Source organism: Amborella trichopoda, chromosome 6 (assembly GCF_054954075.1).
Source record: "Amborella trichopoda isolate Santa Cruz 75 chromosome 6, AtrichopodaSantaCruz75HAP2 v2.0, whole genome shotgun sequence".
Classification (NCBI taxonomy): Eukaryota; Viridiplantae; Streptophyta; class Magnoliopsida; order Amborellales; family Amborellaceae; genus Amborella; species Amborella trichopoda.
In genome coordinates, this window is record NC_142341.1 from 11,253,139 (window position 1) to 11,276,133 (window position 22,995).

Here is a 22,995-nt window from a genome sequence, read left to right on the forward strand (position 1 = left end):
GAGTTTTGTAGATGCTTCCATTTAGTAATGATAGCAAGGATATGAACCTTACATTTCATCATGGCCCTCAAGTCCCCAACACTAATCGTGAACCCCATTATAATTATGATATTTGTTTTTCTTGTATTCTCTTTCAGGAATATTGTTCTGAGCACTATTATCTCATTTGAGTTTCAAAATTGTGGGAAAGCAAACAAAATCGCAATGGTCAGTATTGGAGTCAAGCTGCATTTAGAGCATCAAGTTGCTTTTGAAGATCCTCGAGATCACCTGTGAAAGCTACCGTGTCTTCAGTTGTTTGTGGCCTTTGTAAATCATCAGCATCTGGAAGTTCCCGTGCAAGACCTTCTGGAAGACTTTCTGCAGTAAAGAACAACGCGGATTAGAAATAGAAGCTAATTCCAAGTTGATCATAGGAAAGGCCCTTGCAGAGGGATATGGGTATCAAGCGAATTTCCCATCTATCTGCTAATGCAAGCAGTGGAAATGTTCAAGGAAGATACCCGCTTCCAAAGTAGGTATGTTTTCACTTCTGTACATGTGGCAGACTGAGAAATACTTCGTTGTTCTAAGATAAAAGAAAGTTTTTCTTTTCTCATTAAATTCTTGATAATTCAAAAGGAAAAATTTTCTTTATCGACTAAAAAATAGATACCAAACCAGAATAATCAGTTTAGTGTTTGCCCCCCAAAAAAAAAAAACAATTTGGTGAACACATCTGCGAATTGTTCATGTGTAGAAATATGTAGCAGAGTGATCAGTCTTCCAAAATTCTCAATAATGACATGGAAATCAATCTCAATGAGCATTCTAAATATTGTCAGCTCTATATCCATAGAGAAAAGCAAGAGAAGATGGAGATCCCACTCTTGGTGGCAGTCGAAGCCAAAAACCATCACCATAATGGACACAACCTATATTCGATTGAAGAAAATAAAATGGATTCTGAAATATTTGAAAAATAAGAGGGATTTTATTTTTTTCATTTCCCTTGGAAAATATTTTAAAAGGGAAACAAGTAAAATAAGAAGAGTTTTTCTTTTTCGTTTGTTTTCTTCTCTGCAAGTGTCATCTTTCTCTTATCTAAGTGGTTATACATATTGATTGGAAAGGTTTTTGAGTGGTTAGGGCACATTGCACAAGATCTCTTTCTCTCTAAAACCTCTCTCTTTTATTTTTCCCAAGGTGTTGGGTACAGGGACTTATACCTTAGCTCTATGAAAGCCCCACAGTGTCACGGGATAAATAACAGCATTGTGTTCCTTGATTCACCTCTCTAGATTATTTCCTACTTTGGTTTTCAGTTTTCACAACCTTCTCTTCTCTCTCATGCACTCTACTGATGGCAAGCTCTTTCTCAATAAGTTCGCTCTAGGAAAACAACATAACAGGGCCTCCAAGACTCTACAAATATGGTGAGTATGTTCTATGGTTTTGCTCATCTTTTGTAATCAAAATACTACTTAAAGTTGTGGAAAAGTTGCATGCACAAGAAGAACCCCACCTGACATCATTCATAGTCATTTGAAACGATTTACATGGAGTTTTGATTTAAATATTCTTGCTGGAAATTTTCTTTAGGTTGATTAGAACTCTTGGATGATGTTCACAACAATCAAATCGATTTTGGGTCTTGCTTCTTTTATGCATCACGAGATTTTGATCCTAAAGATGTTTAAAGTGTTAATGAAATTTACAGCAAGCTGTAGTGACTGATTTTTTATATCACATGACAATTGAACGCCAACTGTTGATGATTTTCCTGGTTTAGCTGGAATATTAGTTATATGCTAAAATAGCTCTATTTGCTTTTCAAAAACCAAAATAATCTGCTGCAATCGGGTCAACATATTCTATTTCACATTTGATTTGGTAACAAGATATTGTCTCTTTCCAAACAAACAACAATGAGGCCATGAATACACAAAAAGCAGGCCATTCTATAGAGATTCCGAGTAACCACTCCAGGAAAATCTAGATTAAGGTGTAAGCTCCAAGGAGGACAAGGACAAAAGACCCTTTGGAGATGTTTGAACATATGTAGTGCCTGTTTGAATAACAATTAATTTCATCTGGAATCATAGTTGTTGGAGGTGGGAGCAGGATTGGTTCGAGATTCGCCAAACCGCCTTATAGTGGAAGCTCCCAGGGCTTATGATCGTTGTCTGTACAATGAACAAGACAAGGAGAGGGATCCAATGTCAATGGGTTCAATGTTTTGACTCACAGGAATCTAAGCTCTGCTATACAAAAAAATGACGTTGTAAATAGAGCCAGTATGAGTTCTCTTGGTTAAGGAATCGAGTTTTAAGTATGTCGTATAACAGGGTTCCTCCTGTTCTAAAATCGAGAATCTTAAAGTATAGGAATCAAGGTCCTCAACTGATTGTCCCAAGGTCCGCAAGTGCCATTTACCAGGGATCCCTTATCAAGTGCCCCTGGTCCTTAACAATGGATTTATTTATTTTTGTGTGAATAACAACAGATTAATTATGTAGCTCTATGAGTCAGTTTTTCATGGACCACTACATCTTCAAGCCATGACACAAGTTTGGTATGCACTTCCCTCTGAGTCGTTGGCAACCCATAATCCTACCACTCAAGAGTCATCTTCTTCGAATGTAGCCTCCTTTGCTTCCATTGTCTCTCAAAGGCTGGCTCTTCGAAGGGGCACGAGGACAACATGAACTACTACTCTCTCTCTCTGACTGATGTAAAAGTAAGCTTGAAATGAAAGCATATATTCTCATCTCACAATTGTAATCAGATTTAAGACTCTAAAACAATAGGACATCATAAATATAAGATTTTAAATGAATTATATATTCTCACAACTAAGAGGGGTGACTTACACAATAGGATTTAATAAAACAATGGGTCACTCTAGACTATGCCTAGTTTAAATTAAGAATCTAAAATAATCGAACTTCGTGCTATGCGAAAAAGGGGCTGGATTTTAACATCATAGAACTTGAGATTCCTAAATTATGGGAACTTCGGACAATGGCAATCTCTAACCTAGTATCATCCGTCAATGAAAGTAGAACCCACAAACATGGAACAAAAGATTTTAATATACCAAAACATTGGACCATAGTTGATGAGAGCGGGGATCTATTTCGAAATGAAATTGGATTCCACTGATGGATGGAACATGGTACCCTTTCTTTGGGAGCGAGATCCCAAAATTTAACAAACGGGGGCCCTACAAGATCCCTTGCAAGAACCATGGGATTGAGGTTCCGGAGCGGGATCATCACTTTACCCACAAGGTTCCCTTAACTATGTCTGGAATATATTATCTTATAAAAAATTAATAAACTTTGGATAAAGTTATTTTGTTAGCTGATAGTACATATCGTGTGTTATGTATAACCTTATTTAAAATATTTAATTTTTCAATAACTTCCAGCTATTTTTAGCTATTTCTAGCCAAAAACATGTGATGTTCGGCAAATTTGAATAGAGTAAAAACAGCTTTTCAAATAGGTAAACTTATGTAGAAGACTATGTATAAGTTTATCTCAAATAACTTTATGATGGACAAAACAAAACAATAGATAACTCGTTCTCAAGGGTTGAAACAATGAATTATCGGTGATAACAAGTACCATCCAAACACGGCCCTAATGTTCCTGTGTACTATCGACAAAAGTGGACTCCAAGTAAATATATGCAGATTCTTTTAGGAAGCATCCATAATGACAGCAAGGCACCATTCTAGATATTAAGTAGAATGCTACTCTTACATACAGCTGTGTAGATTTATATGACAACAAGGCACCCTTCTAGATACTAAGTAGAATGCTACTCTTACATACAGCTTTGTGTAGATTTATACGAAAACGGTAGTGCAATATGTGCTAAAGGAATATGTTCATGAACTGCCTTTGATGGCTAATGTTCAAATTGCCATTCAATTCCTCAAAATAAGGGTTGTTGATTTGCTTTACTGTTTGGCCGCAATATGCGGCTGTAACCAATTTTTCTAGGATATAAGCTGGTCACTCGATTCAGAGATTTTGCCCAAAATCATAGAAGCAGTGAATTCAGATGATGCAGTCTCAGTGTTGTGATGTCACGGTTAAACAGAGAAACTACCAAATCTATAAAAATAAGATGCTTCAACATATGCAATAAGATTAGGAAATAAAATTATATAAAGATGTAGATGCATTCAGGCATGTCTATGTACATATGGAACCAGAGTAGGAAATCATGCTAACAGTCTGTTTAAGCCTACTATATGAAGCAATTGACCCCTATGGTATGCTTTAGCATTATGAGACAATAAAACAGAGCTTAATAATCAAAACTAAGTGATCAAAGAAGAAAGAAAGGTGACCTGAATCTCTTCCAGTAATTGTGTTGTCCAAATTGCAATCATCAATGACACTGTAAACAAAACACCACAAAGTTAGTTCTAAAATATAAACACCTAAACCTTTATGGGACATCCTCTGCCAACAGCTGGAAGAGAACACAGCACCATGTTTATCTTATTTAAATCCATGATGACAAACCCATCATAGGGTCAAGGTTCATTATTATCCAAAGTTGCCCAATTGACCAGAACACAAAGTTTATACCAAGAGAATGCCAGCATGATTGCGACAAAGTCAAAATCTGTCCAATCTAGGCATCACACCACAAGGCTCATCCTTTCTAACATTTTTAGTTGATGTAAGGTAATATGCTAAATCCATTTCAAATCCCTTTGCTTACATCAGGAAAAGTTACCAACGTTTTCTCGGTGATCTTGGTAGAACTATGTCATGATTCTTATCGAACTCATCTTAAACCAAGATGAGAAGATTCTTGGCATTTTGCAACACAAACCAAAAAAAGAAGAAGGACATCAGACAATCATTTAGTTTTAGCAATGCTGCAAATCTTCATATTTTCCCTCTCAACATTTGCTTTTCGTCCTTTATTTTTTTATATTTTTGTTCTAAAAACATGTATGGACATATCAGCCCTGTGCCTTATTTTGGAGTCGCCACGATGGAAACCTCCTTTTTGCAAGATAATATAACATTTGAACCTTATCCAAACTGAAATACCTGATGCTCCATTCGTTATCGGCATGAAGTGAAGCTTCTTCACTATTTGAAGCTTCAGCTTCCATCTTTGCTTTAGCTGCAACATCTCTAACTGGTTTCATTTTGATATACTCTTTCTGCAGAATGGTAATCAGCTCCAAAATCATATATCAGATTTAAAGCACACCTGTACAAAGCAGAATATTTAACATCTTGGTAAGAAAATCAATAGAACTGATGCATGTACCTGGCGCTCTAGGCAGACTGAGTTAGAGCATTGTGGGTTTGGGCGCAAATCCATGGTTGGGAAGTAGTCCTTAAGAGCATTATATCCCTGTCAATCAGGTATTCTATCACAGACTCGTTCATTAACTGAACTGAACATAAAAGTTACTTGGAAAAATAAAATAAAAAAGTTAAGTTCAGCCCCTAAAGCAGGATAACAAAGGTTTTCTCTTTTCTGCTCATTGAGGAGAATAACATGTTTCTCATCTTCTTTCTTTTATCACTTAGGAGCCATGAAAGATGAAAGTTTCATGCACGGTTTTGAATGAGAGAAAGAAGTGAGGAATTCTCTTTTCGACTCTGACTCTCCCACTCCAGTCGTTGCTATTCTCCCACTCCAGTCGTTGCTATTCTTTCTGTTACTTCGAAAGTAGCTGCTTCAGCGTTAGGCACTCGAATTTTCGATATTCCTTTCTATTTCTCATCGAACGAATGGCATCTTCTTCTAGAAATCCTAGCTGTTGCTATTACTCAAACAAGCATGAAATGTATGCTTGCATATTCGTCCATGGGTCAAATCGGATATGTAATTATTGGAATAATTGTTGGAGACTCAAATGAAGGACATGCAAGCATGATAACTTATATGTTGTTCTATATCTCCAAAATAAAAAAGTTAAGTTCAGCCCCTAAAGCAGGATAACAAATGTTTTCTCTTTTCTGTCACTAAGGAGAATAACATGTTTCACAATCTTTATGAATAATTCAAAGTTATTATTCAGTTCTATAAAGAATACAAAAAGTGGCATAGATCAGCAAATAGCTGATAAGATATTACCAGTTGAAATGTTATTACAGTTCACAAGAAGAAACATAATAAAGAAACTTTTGAGCTAGACGAAATTTCCAAACATGGTCATGATTCAGTGTGAATAATAGAAAGAGTGAAAAGCAAGTGGCATGGATCACAATTTAGCTGATAAGCTTTGGTAGTTGAAATACCATTATAGTCCACACAACAGGTACATAATCGAGGAAAATTTATGAACCTGCCTAAGTAACGGCAACAATTGCTTGCACTGAGGAGAATCTGCTACATGTCGATACGTAAGATGCACATATAGACCAGCAAATCTGTATCGACATGCACGTCTTGAAAATTCTTCTTTTGGATTTTCAGACATGTGCTTGGTATGTGGGTACATGAGTCCACGGATTCAATGAACAAGACACACATGTCCATTTTGTAACACATGCATGGGCGGGGCGCATGTGCCTTATGATTTACACATGTACCTTTGAATGGCAGCCATAATTTTTCAATGTTACACTTTATTATTAAAAAATCACACACACACGTGTGTGTATGGGATGTGTTCTACTGATCTTGCCAAAATTTTGCTATGAAGATTCTTTAAATCAGAGTCAGAAATGTATTTTCATCTCTGTATCCTTGTAACGTTGCATACTACGAAACAATTAGTAAAATATTCTAAATTCTAATCATTTACAAAAGCTCAGTTGAATACAATTTACTATCATGCATTACGACAAAAGCTTAGCTGTCAGACTGGTAGCTAAGTATTGACTATAAGGATAGCAGCCAAAGCTGTAGTCAGAGCTATCCAACAAAAGAATGGAATGAACAAGTCAAAGTTTCCTGGCTACACACTACAAAAGGCAATAATGCTTGTTCTCGGACTGCACCAAGAGGAGGGGCCCTTTGTACTGCTCAGCCTCCAAAAAAGCAATGTGCTCACCCAGCTAGTTGATGCCAGAGATAAGGTCAGTTCTAATAACTTGATCTTTAACCTTACGGCTGATGCCAGTCAAGGACATCTGATGCAGGCTAGACAAGCTATAAATAATTTTTCCTACGGAACTAGTGAAGATAAAGAATGAACGAATGATACTATCAGCCAATCGAACTGGAAAGCTTCATCTCTTCCACATCCCTTCAAAAAATAAATAAATATATTGGAAGTTTTATTGCAATAGCAACAGAAAACATTTGAAAAGGTGGTAAAAAGAAATGGGAGGACAAACAATTTACCAAGTACTTGGATGCTTGTCCAAAATTAAGAAGGAATTTGAGCGCATTTTGAACTAAAAGTCCTGCCACGATACCCTACAAGAGAGGCAAAACACCAGTCTGAAAAGATATTTGATGCATAAAATAATTGAAGCAGTAAAAACCATTCATCAGGAGCTATGCAAGTCAAATATTACAATAGAAACACAGTCATATACGAGAGATTTAGAAATACACAGAAAGTAATGGCTATTTGTGGAAAACCTGCAAAATACTAACGTCTATAAATCTAACAGCCCGCATCTAAGCAATGTATAATGCATGAACTTGATTAATATCTTCCTGAGGAAGAGTTCTTCCACATTGGATTTTATAATGCACGAACTAAATTACATTTTATCAGGCTGATGTGGAACTAAACTAACGGCCCATTTGGATGAAATGGTGAAAATGAGGCATCAAAGATATTTATGCAGAATAATGAATCGTGACAAATGAGATATAGTCCTCACCATGGTGGTTGGTAAAGATGCAGCACAAACGCCTTCACGTTTCAGCGTACGTTCATCCACTCCTGAAGCAACAACCTGGATAGAAAGAGTTATCAAATTTTCCACAGTATCGTTCCAAACTGATAAGATACTAGTATTGTTCTCTCACATAATCTACAAGTCAATTCTACAGTTCACATCAGTGTATCTTTTTGTGGGTTAGTTCAGAAGTAGGATTTGAACTTGGGACATGGTGCAGCATTTTTTTTATTGCTTTATCAGCATCGTCGATGCTGTCTGAACAGTAAGAGATAAATGCAATTCATGAATGTATATATCACACCAGTGGTTAAAGAAAAGGAAAATAGTTTTAAGATGTGTATCCATTGCTAAAAAGGGCAAGCATAGGAAAGCCCTTGGAAGAATGGCTGGATGATTGACTGATCCCCATCAAAAGAAGTTGGATCAAGTGCTGTGCATTATTAGGAGGCAAGAGATTACATCACAGGAGAAAGCCCTATGAAGTTACTTAACTAACTTCCAAAACACACATTTGATTGGCTCCATACAATGTCATTTTATTTTATCCACATAAATTTGTTCCACTCTAGTAATAATAACCAATTGTTCAAAGTGAACTTCTCAAGGTGATGAGCCTGAACATTGTTGTCAAAACATCTCCATTAAGCCAGCAGCAGATATTGAATATTGAAAAGAAAGATACTAGATTTTAAAAATGGTGAGCTGCACAAAATTCCTCCGTCTCAACCAAAATGAGTGAATTCCTAACATGTAGGCTATTCGATCCAGCCCTTGACACCTTTCTAAAGATAAGAAACAGAAACTAAGAAAATTTACCATACTTGAATGCAGATAACATATTTTAATATCCTCAAATATAGAAAGCACAGTAAACACCATACAATAGTTATTTCTACTGAATTATTCAGATATATGCTGGTTATAGACATGGGATGGTGTTTTCCCGACAACAGGATATGTGCTATTTGCTTGCATAACTTGCAGTGCAGTGAATTTACTGTGTTTAGGAGTTAGGAGCTAGGACTTTAACTACAGAGACCACCATACAAGGGATGCTATTTAGGAAGACTAACGAGTTTCTCAGTTTTTGAAAAATATTATGGTTCATTGCTTGTCTCCTAGTGTTCCCTCAGAGCATTGACTGCAAACAGAACAATCAAACTAGCACACAATTAAGCTTGACACAGTAGATAACAAAGGGGAATGAACCTTGTGGGTGGCTCGCAGCAGAGTGAAGCTGCTGGGCTAGCCACCTATTGATTACATTCTTCTATCCTATAGGGAAGTGCGTAACTAGGAAAAGCCATAGGGCATAGATGTTGAAGTTTTGTGCTTTGATTTTAAACTTTCCATACGAAAAATGTAGTTCCGTTCCATATAACTGTATTGGAACCAGTGGGTAAGTCACACTGATACCATTTTTGCTCACTAAGAACACATTTCGCATAGAAGACCAGATCCATGCACTTGGTATTCTAAGTAAAGATGCGTAAAAGAGAGGAAATGGAATTTAATGATATCAAACACTAAGCAGTGTAGAAAGCCCTATGTCCACATGGTTATGGTTAGACCAATGTCAAGCCAAGCATATGAAATTAAATGGCTGGAAAAAGAAGAAATTGTGACTCTGGCAGCTTTCGTGAGACGATATCATGGACCTACCAAAGGAGGAGCACATGCAAAACAAGCTGTTTCACCAGGAATCAATAATTGAATATGACCTGAAACAGCATCTTCAGACACACCTGCCAAAAAACATACAGTTTGAAAGATCATTTTTCCAAACCATTGAATAAAAAGATAAAGAATAAGTGAAGTGCAGCGGTCCTAGCATCATTAACATGGAATATACACTAATTATGTCATAGATTCTTTTATTATTATTATTATGGTAATAATCACAGGATTTGAACAACCTAAGGTTCAAGAATTGAGACATGGTGCTCTACTACTATTCGACACTCTTAAGAGTGTTACATGAGTCCACTGGGAATTCCAGATTTCCCAAGGGTTGAAGCACACAAATTATTTGTGGATCAGATTTCCTCAGCAAGTTTTGAAGGGCTCGGGATTCTTGAGGGGAAACTCTTTAGATGTAACACGGTGGAGGAATGGGAACTCTCAACACCAAAGGTATTTATGGATTTCACGCATATTGCTTAGGAATGAACTCAGTGAAATAGATAGGAAATAATGAATACAAATGGCGGCTTTGTGCCTCCATACCTGTGACTCACTCCTGTAATTATTTGAATTTATACAGATACAAGGTACAAAAGCTTAAAACCAATTTTCACAGTCATAAATGGAGACAAGCAACCTTGACACATAAAGAATAACATGTATCTTATGACAAACTGAAATAATTAAGCGACATGGGTCTCTTACCGGACTCCATCCATATCTGATTGAGCTCGTTGCAAGCCTGCATTGGCATAATAAAGTCAATTATAAGATTAAATTCCTCTAAATCTCAGCATTAAATGCTTGTGAGGGCCTTGATGGGTCATGTTTAGTAGCCGCTACTAAATATTTTATTTTCATAAAATTTTCATGGAAAAAGATAAGGAATTCAATAGTTTATATTCTCATAGAACAGTAAAAGTTACCTGATTTACGACCATGCGAGCTTCATAATTATCCACACAGCTCAACACTAAGTCAACTCCACTACCATTATCGCTTAATCCAAAATCTTTCTTCGTTAAGCTCTCCATGAAGGTCTCAAAACCTTTCACAGTTGTGATATTCAATGTATAGCTCTATGCATACAAGAAAAGCAACTGTAAGGATGGATGAATTTATCAAAAAAGGCACAATGTCATGGCAGGTACGGGTGTGTGTGTGTGTGTGGGGGGGGGGGAGTGTGGATCAATTCCTTCTTAATTTTCTGAGTCAATAAAGAATAAGAACCTCTCACAGCATGTAAATGAGACAAAGAAACTACTTAAAAGAGCAACAATAAGGATGGCTAATGAATTCAAGAATTTCCAATCAAGAGTATTAAATTCCTTGCTTCATTTATTGAACTTGAGCTAAATGTGCATAAAGAAAACTCTTCTCAAAAAACAAGAAGTTGAATCTGCAAAAGTGTTAACCATAATTCGAACAAGTTGGGGCATTATGAACATAGCTCCTTAGGATATAGATTAAGACAATCCCTTTACTATGTTATCCGCAAAGCTCATTTGTCTATGAACCACAAAGAATAGATATTGATGAGGAACAAATTAAACTTCTATAAAAAATAATATAATATATCGAACTACTTATGAATTGCCTATACATGCCAACAACATGAAGAATCAGAATCCCCATTGAATGATTATATGGCTAGGGAACCTAACATTATTAGAAAAAGACCATTAAATGAGGAAGTAGGTTTGATATGAGCAAAGCAATTAAGGTTACAACAACAATGTCAAAAGTCAATTTGATTCCACATCCTATTTGCTTTGATTGCCATTCGTTTCTACCTACAAAACCCAGATGAAAGTATGGTAATTGTTTAGTTGAAAATCAATAACCACGAGTACTAGTCTAGGCAAGCCTATTTCAAAACACATGACTTACAGGGGGGTAGTAAATGGAAGCACATACGTGTTATTGGATTTCCAGAAAGTGGTGCAATGAATGCACAAATTTCGACTTCAAGTTTTGGACAGAAAAGAGAAGAAGGCACCTTATTTGTCAAATATGACGGTAACCAAGTTATGATTTGACACGTTAAAGATTGTCCTAGTCTCTTTAATCAGATGGTAGAAAGTACGTTATCTTTGTTGGAAAATAAACTCAGTTCTTTCACACAAAAAAGTATGCATATTTAACCTTACTTTAATCACGTTAAGGAGCTGCAAGATCCACTGCCTGCTGTTGATGAGGATCGAACTATATCGAGAATAAACTTAACAAAGAGATTTTTATTTGCAACAATTTCCAAGTTAACAAGATTACTAGAATGTACAATTCCAAAGTTTTATTCATAAAGCATGGTTTAAATGAAGTCTACATCAAAGATTTTACACAAGTTAAGCATTCTATGAGGCCCATAGGATGCGTAGCTGAGATGAGGATGTTGAGATGGACGAGTGGCAAGACAAGAAAGGATAAAATTTAAAATGAATAAATTCGGGAGAACTTAGGTGTGGTTCCAATAAGTGATAAGATGAGAGAAAGTAGACTTAGTTAGAGCGCCATGTGTAATGTAGACACAACACAACACTTGTTACGAGGTGCGAGTTGGTTCAAGTAGAAGGCTCAAAAGGGGTAAGGGGTAGGCCTGGAAGGACATAATTGAAAGCAGTGAGAAAAGATATGGGGACTTATGACCTCACTAAAGGTACGATCCTTTATAGAGTAGAATGACAGACCAAGATTCATGTAGCCAATCCCAAATAGTTGGGAAACGGCTCTAATGATGATGATGATGATGAAGTATTCCATGAGGCACTTGATTGAATGAAACCAAGGGTGCACATCAGAAAATGTTTCATGCAACATCCAATCACCTTCCAAAATGAATTGCGTGAGGGAAAGTAGAACACATGCAATAAGTTGAGAACAATGAGCTTTACAACATCTATAGAACATAAAAGTATGTTAACATATACCTCTGCTATAAATACTGTATTGGGAAACTTTAGCAATGACAAGTAAAAGTAAGAGTTGCTATTTGGGAGCTCAGTTTAACGTCGTCTAACACTTGTATATAACAAGAGCTCCTCAAGGATTTGAACTTTGACCCACAGCAAAAGCTTATCTGTCTACTATTATCAGTAATAATAAAGAAAATATCAAGGCATTCTTCAAACTAAAGTAACATAAATATTGCAAAAATAGGTTTTTGATGCATTAGAAGGATGAGAAACTTTACAAGAGAAAGAAAATTGAAAGGTTCAATAGTTACCAGATTTCAGAATAAATTGACAAGAAATTAATTAATTCGTGCAGCCAACCTCAAATAGTTGGGATAAGGCATATGATGATGATGAAGCTCATGGCTTGTTTTCATATAACTTAATTGCTTTAGAAAAGAGTGTAATATATCTTATCATCATCCTTTTGTGTGGGGAGCAAGGAAAGGAGCTCCCTTCCATCCCCCCAACCATGAGCCATAATCTCCCCAGAAAACACCAGAACTCCCTGGAAAACCTCTCCAGACAAAAAGCAGTTACAGAACTAATGGACTCAAACTGGAATTTAGGCATCCATCGAGTAAACTTCGCCATAGAATTAGGTGTTGCTCCAAATGAAGAGCTGCAAAATTTTAGAGATGGGAGATAAATCAACCCTACAATTTCCCAAAATCCAAAGATTACGGCTACAAATGATCTTTGCAATTACAGAATGACCCTTACAGAGGCCTTGATAATGGTTATTTATGAATTGGGTTTCCGGTCTTGGGCATCAAAATCCATGAAGAAAAATCTACAAGCTGGAAAGAGAGGGGTCTGCAGCATCAAGATCCATTATTCACAGTTTCAAACTTCACAAAACCCTAATTCATTATGTAGAAGCGTCCTTAGCTCCCCTTCAAAGCCCTAATTCCTGTCCACAGGAGGAACCTCGGCAAATCCAGGTTCATTTTTCCCACTAATGGAGACCTCTGAAGCTCCAGATCAAGGGCTGGCCAACTCCCCTTCAAAGCCCTAATTCTGGTCCATCTAAAGACCCTCTGCAAATGGAGGTTCATTTGGCACCTTATAATTTATCAAGCTGTCTTAAAAACGCTTTCCTGAACCTCAAAATATCACCATTAAATCCCCAAACCAACTCTCCCCAAAAACCAGTGTCCATACCTCAAATGCAAGGAAAACCTCACAATAGGAATCCTCCATTTTCTTCTATAAATTATATTAGTGTAGAAACAATTGACGCCAGAAATGGGACCATTGAGGTCAAGAATGACTGTAATGAGTAATCAACAAGATACATACATGGCATGAGAAGGAAAGCTCAGGAGAAGAGAGTTAAGACCCGAGCTAAATTGTTTTTCAGGGACAAGGATGAGAGATAACAAGGTATATGGGTGAGGAAAAGGAGTAGCTGTTAGAGAGAAAGAGGAGGCAATCTTGCATTGTGCATTTAAGATAGAGAAAATGGGAAGCCAGCTCCAAAAAGCTTAAGCTTTGGATTCAGTTCAGATTTGTTTTTTAGTGTTCACGAAGAGCGCAGGAAAGTGAGCATCGCTTATTTAAAAGAATGGAATAGGGGCTCAGTATGGAACAGGATTCCAATAGAGTAGGGCCTTTCATGAAATTAGTTTACAATAGGGTTTTTAATTTCTTATAACTTCTACTTTTCATGATCTATTAAATTTTTATGCTGACCTTCAAAAAGTTTTGTTTCCCTCTCTGCAATTCTTATTTCTTCAAAGCAAACATTTTCACCATGCCCCAAAGGAAAAAGTTTTAAGTCTCGAGAAAGCGAGAGAGAGAGAGAGAGAGAGAGAGAGAGAGAGAGGGGCGAGAAGTTTGTGGGAGAAATTTGTGGTACTTTACTGGCGTTTTAGAGAGAGAAAGGAGGAAAAGGGGCAAGAGAGAAAATGAAGATAATGTCGTTTTAAAGTGAGAAAGAGAACTAGAGTGAGTAGGATTTGGAATGGAGATAATGGACTTTTGAAGCTTAGGGTGAGGCTGATTTTTGATTTGTGAAGTTTTGGATCAGGGTACCAAACAAGTAATAAATAATATTCATACAGAATATAGAGTACCCAGTAAAGAAGTAACAAAGTAATGTTATGAAGAATATATAAGTTTTAAATAAAAAAATTATTCATGATAAAATTAACTGTGATCTAAACAGGCCCTAGGTGTTTACCTCAAGCACAACATCAGGGTTAATATCCCAAAGAGTCTGAACAGCAGCATCTGTTTTTGTAAGGCCAACCTGAAATTGTGAAGTGAATGAAAATAATTCAGTTTCCTTGATACAGGCAGATGCCTTTTTCAATTGGGCTCCCACATAGAACATTTGAAGGACCAAAAAGAAGCAAGAAAATAAAAACTTTAAATGGATGAGAATGTCACATGATATGAGAATCAAATGGACAGATGAAGTACAAGAAAATGGAAAGCATATGACTGTCATTTAGTTTTTTTCTTCTTCATTTTTTTTTTTTTTTTTTTTAATTTAAAGTGGCAACAACAAGCATATTCTTTCTTTCTTTCTTTTTTCTTGTTTTTTTTGAGTGGCAACAACAAGTATAATATATAGCAGAAGATAGGTAACACAAAGATCGTATGAACATATCTCAACAAGGACATCATGCAGTCCCTCAAATTCACTCACAACTAGATCTCTTCTAAGGGGAGGCATACAGCTCACATCCACAAGGTATTATGAACAACATTGTAATACTCAACAATCTAAAAATATAAAAAGTAAAAACTGTACATTCCGTAGGAAAGTCCATTTCATGGATCCCCCAAACCATATATCGACAAAAAAAAAAAAGACATCCACAGATAGAACAGACATTCCTCTGATCTAATATTCCTACAAATTACTCCCCAAGCTCCCTAACGTATTACTATCCCGTCCTTTCCTTTCCGTCTCCCATCTGACGCATGCATTGAGCCATGTGTTTCTCCAATAATACTTTCCTCCACAAACAATCTATCCCATAGCTCAAAAACTGCCACAGGGCTTATAGGTGTTCAGAAAATCGACAACCTCGATGCCTAAACTCCATTCCTCTGTTAGACAACCATCACGACAATAGAATAAATATTACTTATAACTAAGGTCATCACCACTGCCCAATAAGTTAAATTATAGCCTTGCTAAGAAGTTGCAAATAGCTAAGCTCAAACAAAGAAATGGTGCACAATAGATAAGGAAAATATAGTGATTTGCAGTTAAAGTTATATAATTATGTTAGATTTAATGCTCATAGTATGTACAAAAAAGACCGCACTTTCGATATCTTGGGTCGATAATCTATGAAAATGGAGAAATCGAGGACGATGTCGCACACAGAATTAGAGTCGGGCGGGCAAAGTGGAGATGTGCAACTAAATTTTATGTGATCGCCGGATGCCAATGAGGCTGAAAGGCAAGTTCTATAGGACAGCGGTGAGACCAACTATGCTCTATGGGGTCGAATATTGGGCGGACAAAAACCAACATTACCCATAGAATGAGTGTAGCAGAGATGAGGATGTTGAGATGGATGAGTAGCAAGATAAGAAGGGATAGAATTAACAAAAAATCCATTCGGGAGAATTTAGACATGGCACCAACAGGCGATAAAATGATAGAGAGTAGACTTAGGTGGGCTGGCCATATGTGGTGCCGACCAAGTACAATACTTGTTGGGAGGTGTGAGTTAGTTCAAGTGGAAGGACTGAAAAGCGCAAGGGGTAGGCCCAAAAAAGGTGGTTGGAAGTAGTCCGAAAATATATGGGTGCTTATGGTCTCACTGAGGATATGGCCTTTAATATAGTGGAATGGAGAACCAGGATTCATGTAGCCGACCCCAATTAATTGGGAAAAGGCTAAAATGATGATGATTACTGATATTTCCTAGTATCCCGGATACAAATGCATGCCATTCCGTTGTTTTGGGTATCCTCTCATTCCCTATCTAGAGTACCTAGGGTTGACTAATTTAGATGTAACCAGGTAGCAGCCACGTCCCATTCACTAACAGTATGAAAATTCTTCTTAATCCATGAGCTTCTCCATAGAATTCTTTGTCACTATGGATCCTCATTTATTTATCGTTCTATTAACAAATAAAGTATTTCTCATATAAGTGCATTACATAAATACACATGCAAGTGAATTGAAAATACATATAAAACCGTCTAGTATGGCACTGTAACCATCTCACTTGTTCAGGGAAGTAATGTATCCATCTACTTGACTAAGACAAAAGAAAGAAAGAAAGTTACTCCTCAATATAGGTTTTGAAATCTTTAAGACACCAATTTAGTTTGTGGTCAAGGAGTACAAAAGAAAAAAGTAAAAGGGGTAAAACAAGAAGAAAAGAAAGCAGTGAATTTCACATTTTCCTTTTTTTTTCATAACTCAAAAGATCACCAGTTGCATTATCCTGTCAAAATTAACAGGTTCTCAAGCATGCAAATTATTTTGCATTATTATCAATATTCCAAAATCAATCCCATGGATAATAACTAGGTAGCGTGCCTGTTCTGGGCGAAAGAACAGCCGGTTCATATTAGCTAACTCCACAGTGTCATAGTCATACAACAACAATCGACCTATGCCACATCTTGTCAGCATTTCTGCTGCAACGCTACCAACGCCGCCAATTCCCTGTAGCATTACCGACACAACCAAGTTAAGAATATATGGCATGTTATGACTTATCAAGAACTATTTGATTAATTCATTAAATTAGAAAAGTTCAATTACGTATCTTTTTTGTTTATTAAAAAGATAGATGAAATGTCATAAAATGTATTTATCCTCACAAGAAAGATTGTTTCCTGAAGACAAAAATTATTGCTAAAAAAAACCATTATCGGAAGTTATTCTACATGTTAATAATGGAAAATGCATTCAATACTTCAAAAAATCACATGCCCATGCAGACAAATAACTATGTCAACAGTCAATTCCAATCCTTCAAAAGTGCAAGATCCATGCTTAAAAAAAATAAAAATAAAAAATCTGTGGACAACAAGAATTTGCGTATGATGAGTTTCATTTCAAAGAATCTTATTCTGGTCAATCTTATTGGAGCAAAAGAGCTTGCCATAAAAGAGAAAATTCAGATAACATAACTAAAGATGTTAATTGCAATTGTCAAAAAAGAGAGCATCAATAAAGATAAGAGAGAGATAAATACACACAACAATAGCAATTGAATAATCTCTTATGCGTTGATAATTGTCCACAATACCCATCCTTTGAAGCGCCATCAGTCTGCTGTAAGGGTTGGTATCTACCACCTCAGAACTCATATCCTGCTCTTTTTAATTGATGCACATATGAAATTAACCAAAAAAAAAGAAAACTATAAGTGCATATGTTAGCGCATATATGAAACTAAAGAAAAAACAAAACTATGAGTGCATGTCCATGTGTCAGCGAGAAGCACAAAACAACTGAAAAATAGAAGCACACTAGACATGAACTAGAAGATTTCAGTGTCCTGGTATAAAAACCTTGATATTTGAACGTCCCATCTTTGCACAGTTTATATAACTAGCGACAGACTCTGCACGCTTTTGAAGCTGCACAAATCATCAAAGAGGAGAAAAAAAAGTTGGTAAAGCTAAAGCCATTGGTCAGTGAAAGGCGATACCTAAAGAATGACTCAAATTCAAAAACCTAACAATCCACAATCCAAAGTTTTGTCAAAAAATACAAAATAATTTAAGAGGCCAGGTTCATGTCTAGAGTGAAATCATCGCGAAATGGATTACACATGAAATCAGAAATCTATCCACTTTTCTGATGACTCAATTCAAATTGCTTAAAATATAAGGAGTAGTAAACTCCAAGGCTTATGGAGCTTAAAGCAGTTCTAATTTTGATAACAGTGTGAAAGCTTTCACCCCAAGCTACTGATCAGAATCAGTTGTAAATTATCATGTCCCAAAGTATCAATAAGTTACTGAATATAAATGTTATTGCAACATGGCTTATGTTATATGACGATTGATCAATCAATACTTTTACTTAAAATAATACATATCATGATCAACCTATCCACAAAGCTCCTAATTTCCCTTTAATTCGGATTTTGTGATGCATATGTCATACACAATTTCCCCAAGAGTTACTCATAGTTTAGCATTAATGTATCCTTGGTTGCTTTCAAAAGTAATTGATGATGTAGGCATGGTTCTAAAATGGGAATTGGTATTTCTATTCATAACCTCTCTCTCTCACTCTCTCTAAACATACAGCATATTTGCAATATCCAAAAGAAGACCAACAGCATTGTTACATCTGAACAATTGCTCCTGAATATAAAAAAAAAGAAAATGAAAATTTACAATTTCTCAGACATGAAAATAAACAAACACATGCACCGATAGACAGTTCTCTACTTTGACCTAAAACCCCTAAGTTCAACATAAGCAAAAGATCTCATATGAAGCTCTAAACTTTGACCTAAAATCACAAAAACTCAACATTTAAAGAAAAATATCGACTAATTTACTCAATTTCAAGTCAATAACCCAAAGAGCCATACGATCTGCATATTCACAAGAAAAGAAAGGAAATACAAAAGAAATACAAGATACATGAAGATCAGAGATATGAAAGCAAGGCATACGAAACCTAAATTTCTAAAGAATAAGAAGTAAGAAAGAGAGAGTGGAATACATTGGCTATGGCATCCTGACACTTGGGACCTTGTGACAGGTGGTCCAGGGCTTTGATCTCTTGCAACAGGGCTTTCAATTCCTCCTCCATTTCTGTGCTTTGCTCTCCCCTCTCCCTCGCTCTATCTTTCTATCTCTACACTTCGTTGGGGAAAACGGCTTTCAGCTAGCCCAAGAGCGAGAGAATCTCAATGACACAAATTCAATCCCTCTGTAAATTGCTCTGCGAGTGCTCGGAAACGCTCCAGATACTTACCTCAGCATCGCGGCACGTGCGATCCGCGTTTTGGCTGGCTACGGCTATAGTTGTATTTTACAAATATATATATATATATATATATATTATATTATATATTATGTCAGACATATAATATGGAATATAAATTAAGTAATAATCAAGATAAAGTATATGAAATACAAATTTAGTAATAATAAAAATGAAAATGTAGTTAAATTTGATGGCCAAAATTTTTTTTTTAAAAAAGCTCATTTTCGATATCTTGGGTCAATATAGGAAAATTGAGAGATTGAGAAAGATGTCGCCAGTATTCGTAAAATCGAACTTGAATGGTTAACCGGACTTGACCCTAGAAGCAGTTTAATTGGCCTAATTGGTAAATCGGCCGATTCAACTATTCTAACTGAGCAAGTCTTTAGCAGTCAAAACAGTGTTAAAAAATAAAATAAAAAATACAAAAAGAAATCTACTAAAATATGAAAAGCATATAAATAATGATTAAAAAAAAACACATTTAAATTAAGTTTAAAATTTAATGAAAAAAATAGATTTTAAATAATCGATTTTTTAATTAAAGTGAGTATTAATGATGAAAATTTTTTTTAATCTTTTCCATAATGTAAAGAACATTACAAACCAAATTCCTTATTTTTGGGAATCTATAAATATTTTTGGAGTATTTTTAAATGTCGGTTGATCACCGAAACCGGACCGGTTCCGATCTAACCGGGTAGTTATCAGTGAGATCGCCTTGTTTTTCTAATAATGGATGTCGCACATGGAAGTAAAGCTAGGTGGGTGAAATGAAGATATGATCACTGTATACCGATGAAACTGGAGGGCAAGTTCTACGGGACAACTACAATATAAGTTTTGCTTTATGAAGTAGAATGCTCCATAGGATAAGATTGAGATGAAGATGTTGAGATAGATGAGTGGCAAGACAATAAAGGATAGAATTCAAAATGAATACATTCAAGAGAGTTTAGATGTGGCACCAGTAAGGGGAGGACTGGCCGGAGCAATAGGGAAGAGAAGGGAGAAGGAGCAAGAAAAATGCCATTAAAGTCCAATAGGAAGTACAGCAGATCCTGGCCCGAGTCTTTTGTTTCAACTCCGACGCCCTGATAACCTCTCCTGATTGTTAACTCATTGGGCCACCTATACTCACTGATCTCACAATACCCCAAAACCAACTGAAAGTCCCTATTCCACTGAATCAACGTAGTGATTCCTTTCCCAAATTATATGGACGAATTGCATCAATTAATGACAACTGCAATAGGTGTATCAGAGTAGGTGGGGCAAAAGCGATTAGCTGAGTTTAATCCCATGATTCCTACTGCGCTAGCTCACCTAGAGCTCAAATCGAAGTTCTAAAACTCGGCCTAGTTGATGTGGACTCGCTATTTTCTAAGCTTTGTTCTTAGCTACAAACTTAATGATATGAAATTTTATAAAAAAAAATATAAAAAATATATTGTTTCATTAAATCAATGTATAAATATTATATAACTTTGATGCTTTTATGATGATTCGTGTGTCTTTCTTATCATGTGCTATGTTTTCATTTTTGCCTTTTTTTGAGTCTTTCTGAACTATTTCCAGTTATAAAGTAAGTCTTTCCAAACTCCATCTTTGATAAAGTTTTTCTAGCTTATTTGGAGCTCTAATGTTGTACACCGTTTTGTTTCTTTTTACCATTTTTTTGCTTTGAACAAATTTTTTATTTTGTTAGTTTTAGTCCTTTTTGGGGCTGATACACTACTCAGATGAGTCCACTCGAGTTACTCAGCTCGGGCAGTGCCCTAGTGTTGAGCCTTAGCCGAGTAATTAAAACTCGGCTCTTACACTACAGAAAATGAACATTTGCCTCAAAATAATTTGCCCTACAGAAATGTTTTCCACTTTATAAAAATATTCTTAACCTCTAACACTTATTAGAATTACGATTTTCTTATCAAGGTTGTTTTCTTGAACCTTTTCAAAAGCTTTATATTTTATGTGTTAACAAGTATTTTTACATCACAATGTCACTGGATCATATAAAAGTATATCCATACTGAATGGCCCATTTAAAATCGGAGGAAGGGTATCCAGGCCCATCATACCCCCAAAAGTCTTGAAAAGTAGGGTGGATGTTAGTGTCGGGTCAAAGACGACCCACAAATTGTAAATACACTAGGCTGCCAACCTCTACAGGTATTCGGTATCATATATGTCAAAAAACTTCCGAAAATACGAAAGTGGTAGACCAGCATCGAGACAAATACGCCTTGGACCAGAACTCTGGAGATCCTCATTTTGGTTGGATAAACATCATAAGGTTCAGGGTCAGTTACATGATGGAAGCACATGAAAATGGATGCAATCGATTCTCGGAGGGTGCGACTAAGAATAGTAACTCAATCTTAGAGAGGGCGCAACTTTTAGTAGCACCTCAGTCACATCTCACAGGGTGCAACTTTGAGTAGCAACTCAATCGCAGGTTAAAAGCAAGTAGCACCTTGATTGCAGAGAGCAAGTCACATTAGGGCGCAACTTGAAACAGCACCCCATGCACAAGACAGAAGGGCGCAGATTGACATAGCGCCTTAATGACAGGCCACAGGGTGTAGCAAGGCGCGATTTCAAATTGCATCCTATCTGTAAATGTAGTGTGACTTGTGTTTCTCTATTTATTTATTAATTCATTCATCTTGAATGATGCGCTTAGTTTCTTTGACTTGGATATATTTTTTTTTCTGTTTTCAGTTTATTTGGTATCCTTATGCCGATGAGGAAGATGATGATCTAGTGAAGACCACATGTGTGAATTGGTGTGCCCAAATCGATCTTATATTTGAATATTCTTAGCAAGCTTATCACCTTGAACACGTTTGAATGCAATTCGGGCTTACTCAAGATGCCACAACATTTGTTCCCTACAGGCCCATTGATAAGATGAAGGGGGGACCTCTTTATGCAGGCGAGCTTCAAAGGGAACATGTCAGCATATGAGTTTTGCAGAAATGGGGAGGAAGGTGTTAAAGCAACACCTACTCTACAGGTCTTGGTTGGAGGAGGATAGATGCAAATGGTGATGCAAATCGCATACGAGACGTTTATTTATTTTATTTATTTATTTTTGCTTGTTTAAGATCGAAAGAATGCCAGATCTAATTTCCCGGACTCCTTTTTCATCAATAATGGTACATAATTATCTACAAGAAAATCCCCATGTATCATTAGGTCGTTTAAAAGAGCGAGCCCAAAAGGATGAAAGGGCTATGTCTTGAGTTACTTGGCTTGGTAAGCTTCCTTGAATCCTAAACAAGACATTTTGCTGTATATGTTTTAAAAATACTTATATGTCACTTGGAGAATCGTAAACCAGACATTTTGCTGTACATGTTTCAAAAATAGTTGTATGTCACTTGGGGTTATTTGACATGCCTTTGAACTTTCCAATCCTATCAACTAACTTCTTAACCTTATATTCCCATACCGTTGGCAAATTTTTACCCTCAGGTTAACAGAGCCTTGATAATTATGATGAGTGTCAATACTATCGGTAGCTTTGATGCTTCCTGTAGTCCTGGGAAAAGAATCAGATCATTCAGAATTTGAGACCCATCGA

General features: G+C 36.3%; 1 protein-coding gene and 1 long non-coding RNA gene across 8 annotated transcripts; one reads left to right on the forward strand and one right to left on the reverse strand.

The window, feature by feature from the left end:
* On the reverse strand, positions 1 to 19,365 carry LOC18438098 (NAD(P)-binding Rossmann-fold superfamily protein). Of its 7 annotated transcripts, none has more exons than XR_016056770.1 (14): positions 19,140 to 19,365; positions 17,969 to 18,037; positions 17,654 to 17,767; positions 16,986 to 17,114; positions 14,652 to 14,720; positions 10,442 to 10,594; positions 10,221 to 10,257; positions 9,495 to 9,577; positions 7,812 to 7,886; positions 7,321 to 7,395; positions 5,290 to 7,222; positions 5,064 to 5,179; positions 4,346 to 4,395; positions 1 to 360 (listed from the first exon to the last, which is right to left on the reverse strand). XR_016056770.1 is itself a non-coding variant. In XM_088868578.1 (14 exons), the coding sequence occupies exons 4-14, from the start codon at positions 17,079 to 17,081 to the stop codon at positions 221 to 223; spliced, it is 981 nt and encodes a 326-aa protein (XP_088724704.1). In that variant the 5' UTR covers positions 17,082 to 17,114; positions 17,704 to 17,767; positions 17,969 to 18,037; positions 19,140 to 19,365; the 3' UTR covers positions 1 to 220. The 7 variants fall into 7 exon arrangements, 6 of the variants coding, with proteins under 6 accessions (XP_088724704.1, XP_006848352.3, XP_088724703.1 ...); XM_088868578.1 differs by having other exon boundaries at positions 5,290 to 5,376; positions 17,704 to 17,767; XM_006848289.4 differs by having other exon boundaries at positions 5,290 to 5,376.
* A 2,301-nt stretch (positions 19,366 to 21,666) lies between these two features.
* On the forward strand, positions 21,667 to 22,704 carry LOC148781565 (uncharacterized). Its single transcript, XR_016057768.1, has 2 exons — positions 21,667 to 22,030; positions 22,131 to 22,704. It is a non-coding gene; the product is annotated as an uncharacterized LOC148781565 (long non-coding RNA).
* The last annotated feature ends 291 nt before the right edge of the window (positions 22,705 to 22,995 follow it).

What these genes read in the sequence shown, in the direction of transcription:
- LOC18438098 (XM_006848289.4), bottom strand. Translation starts at nt 19,229, where the DNA reads ATGGAGGAGGAATTGAAAGCCCTGTTGCAAGAGATCAAAGCCCTGGAC. An exon ending in ATTATTCAATTGCTATTGTT is followed by an intron (nt 17,115 to 17,653) that starts GTGTGTATTTAT and finishes GTAATGCTACAG; the next exon opens with GGAATTGGCGGCGTTGGTAG. An exon ending in CATCTTTACCAACCACCATG is followed by an intron (nt 7,396 to 7,811) that starts GTGAGGACTATA and finishes CCTCTCTTGTAG; the next exon opens with GGTATCGTGGCAGGACTTTT.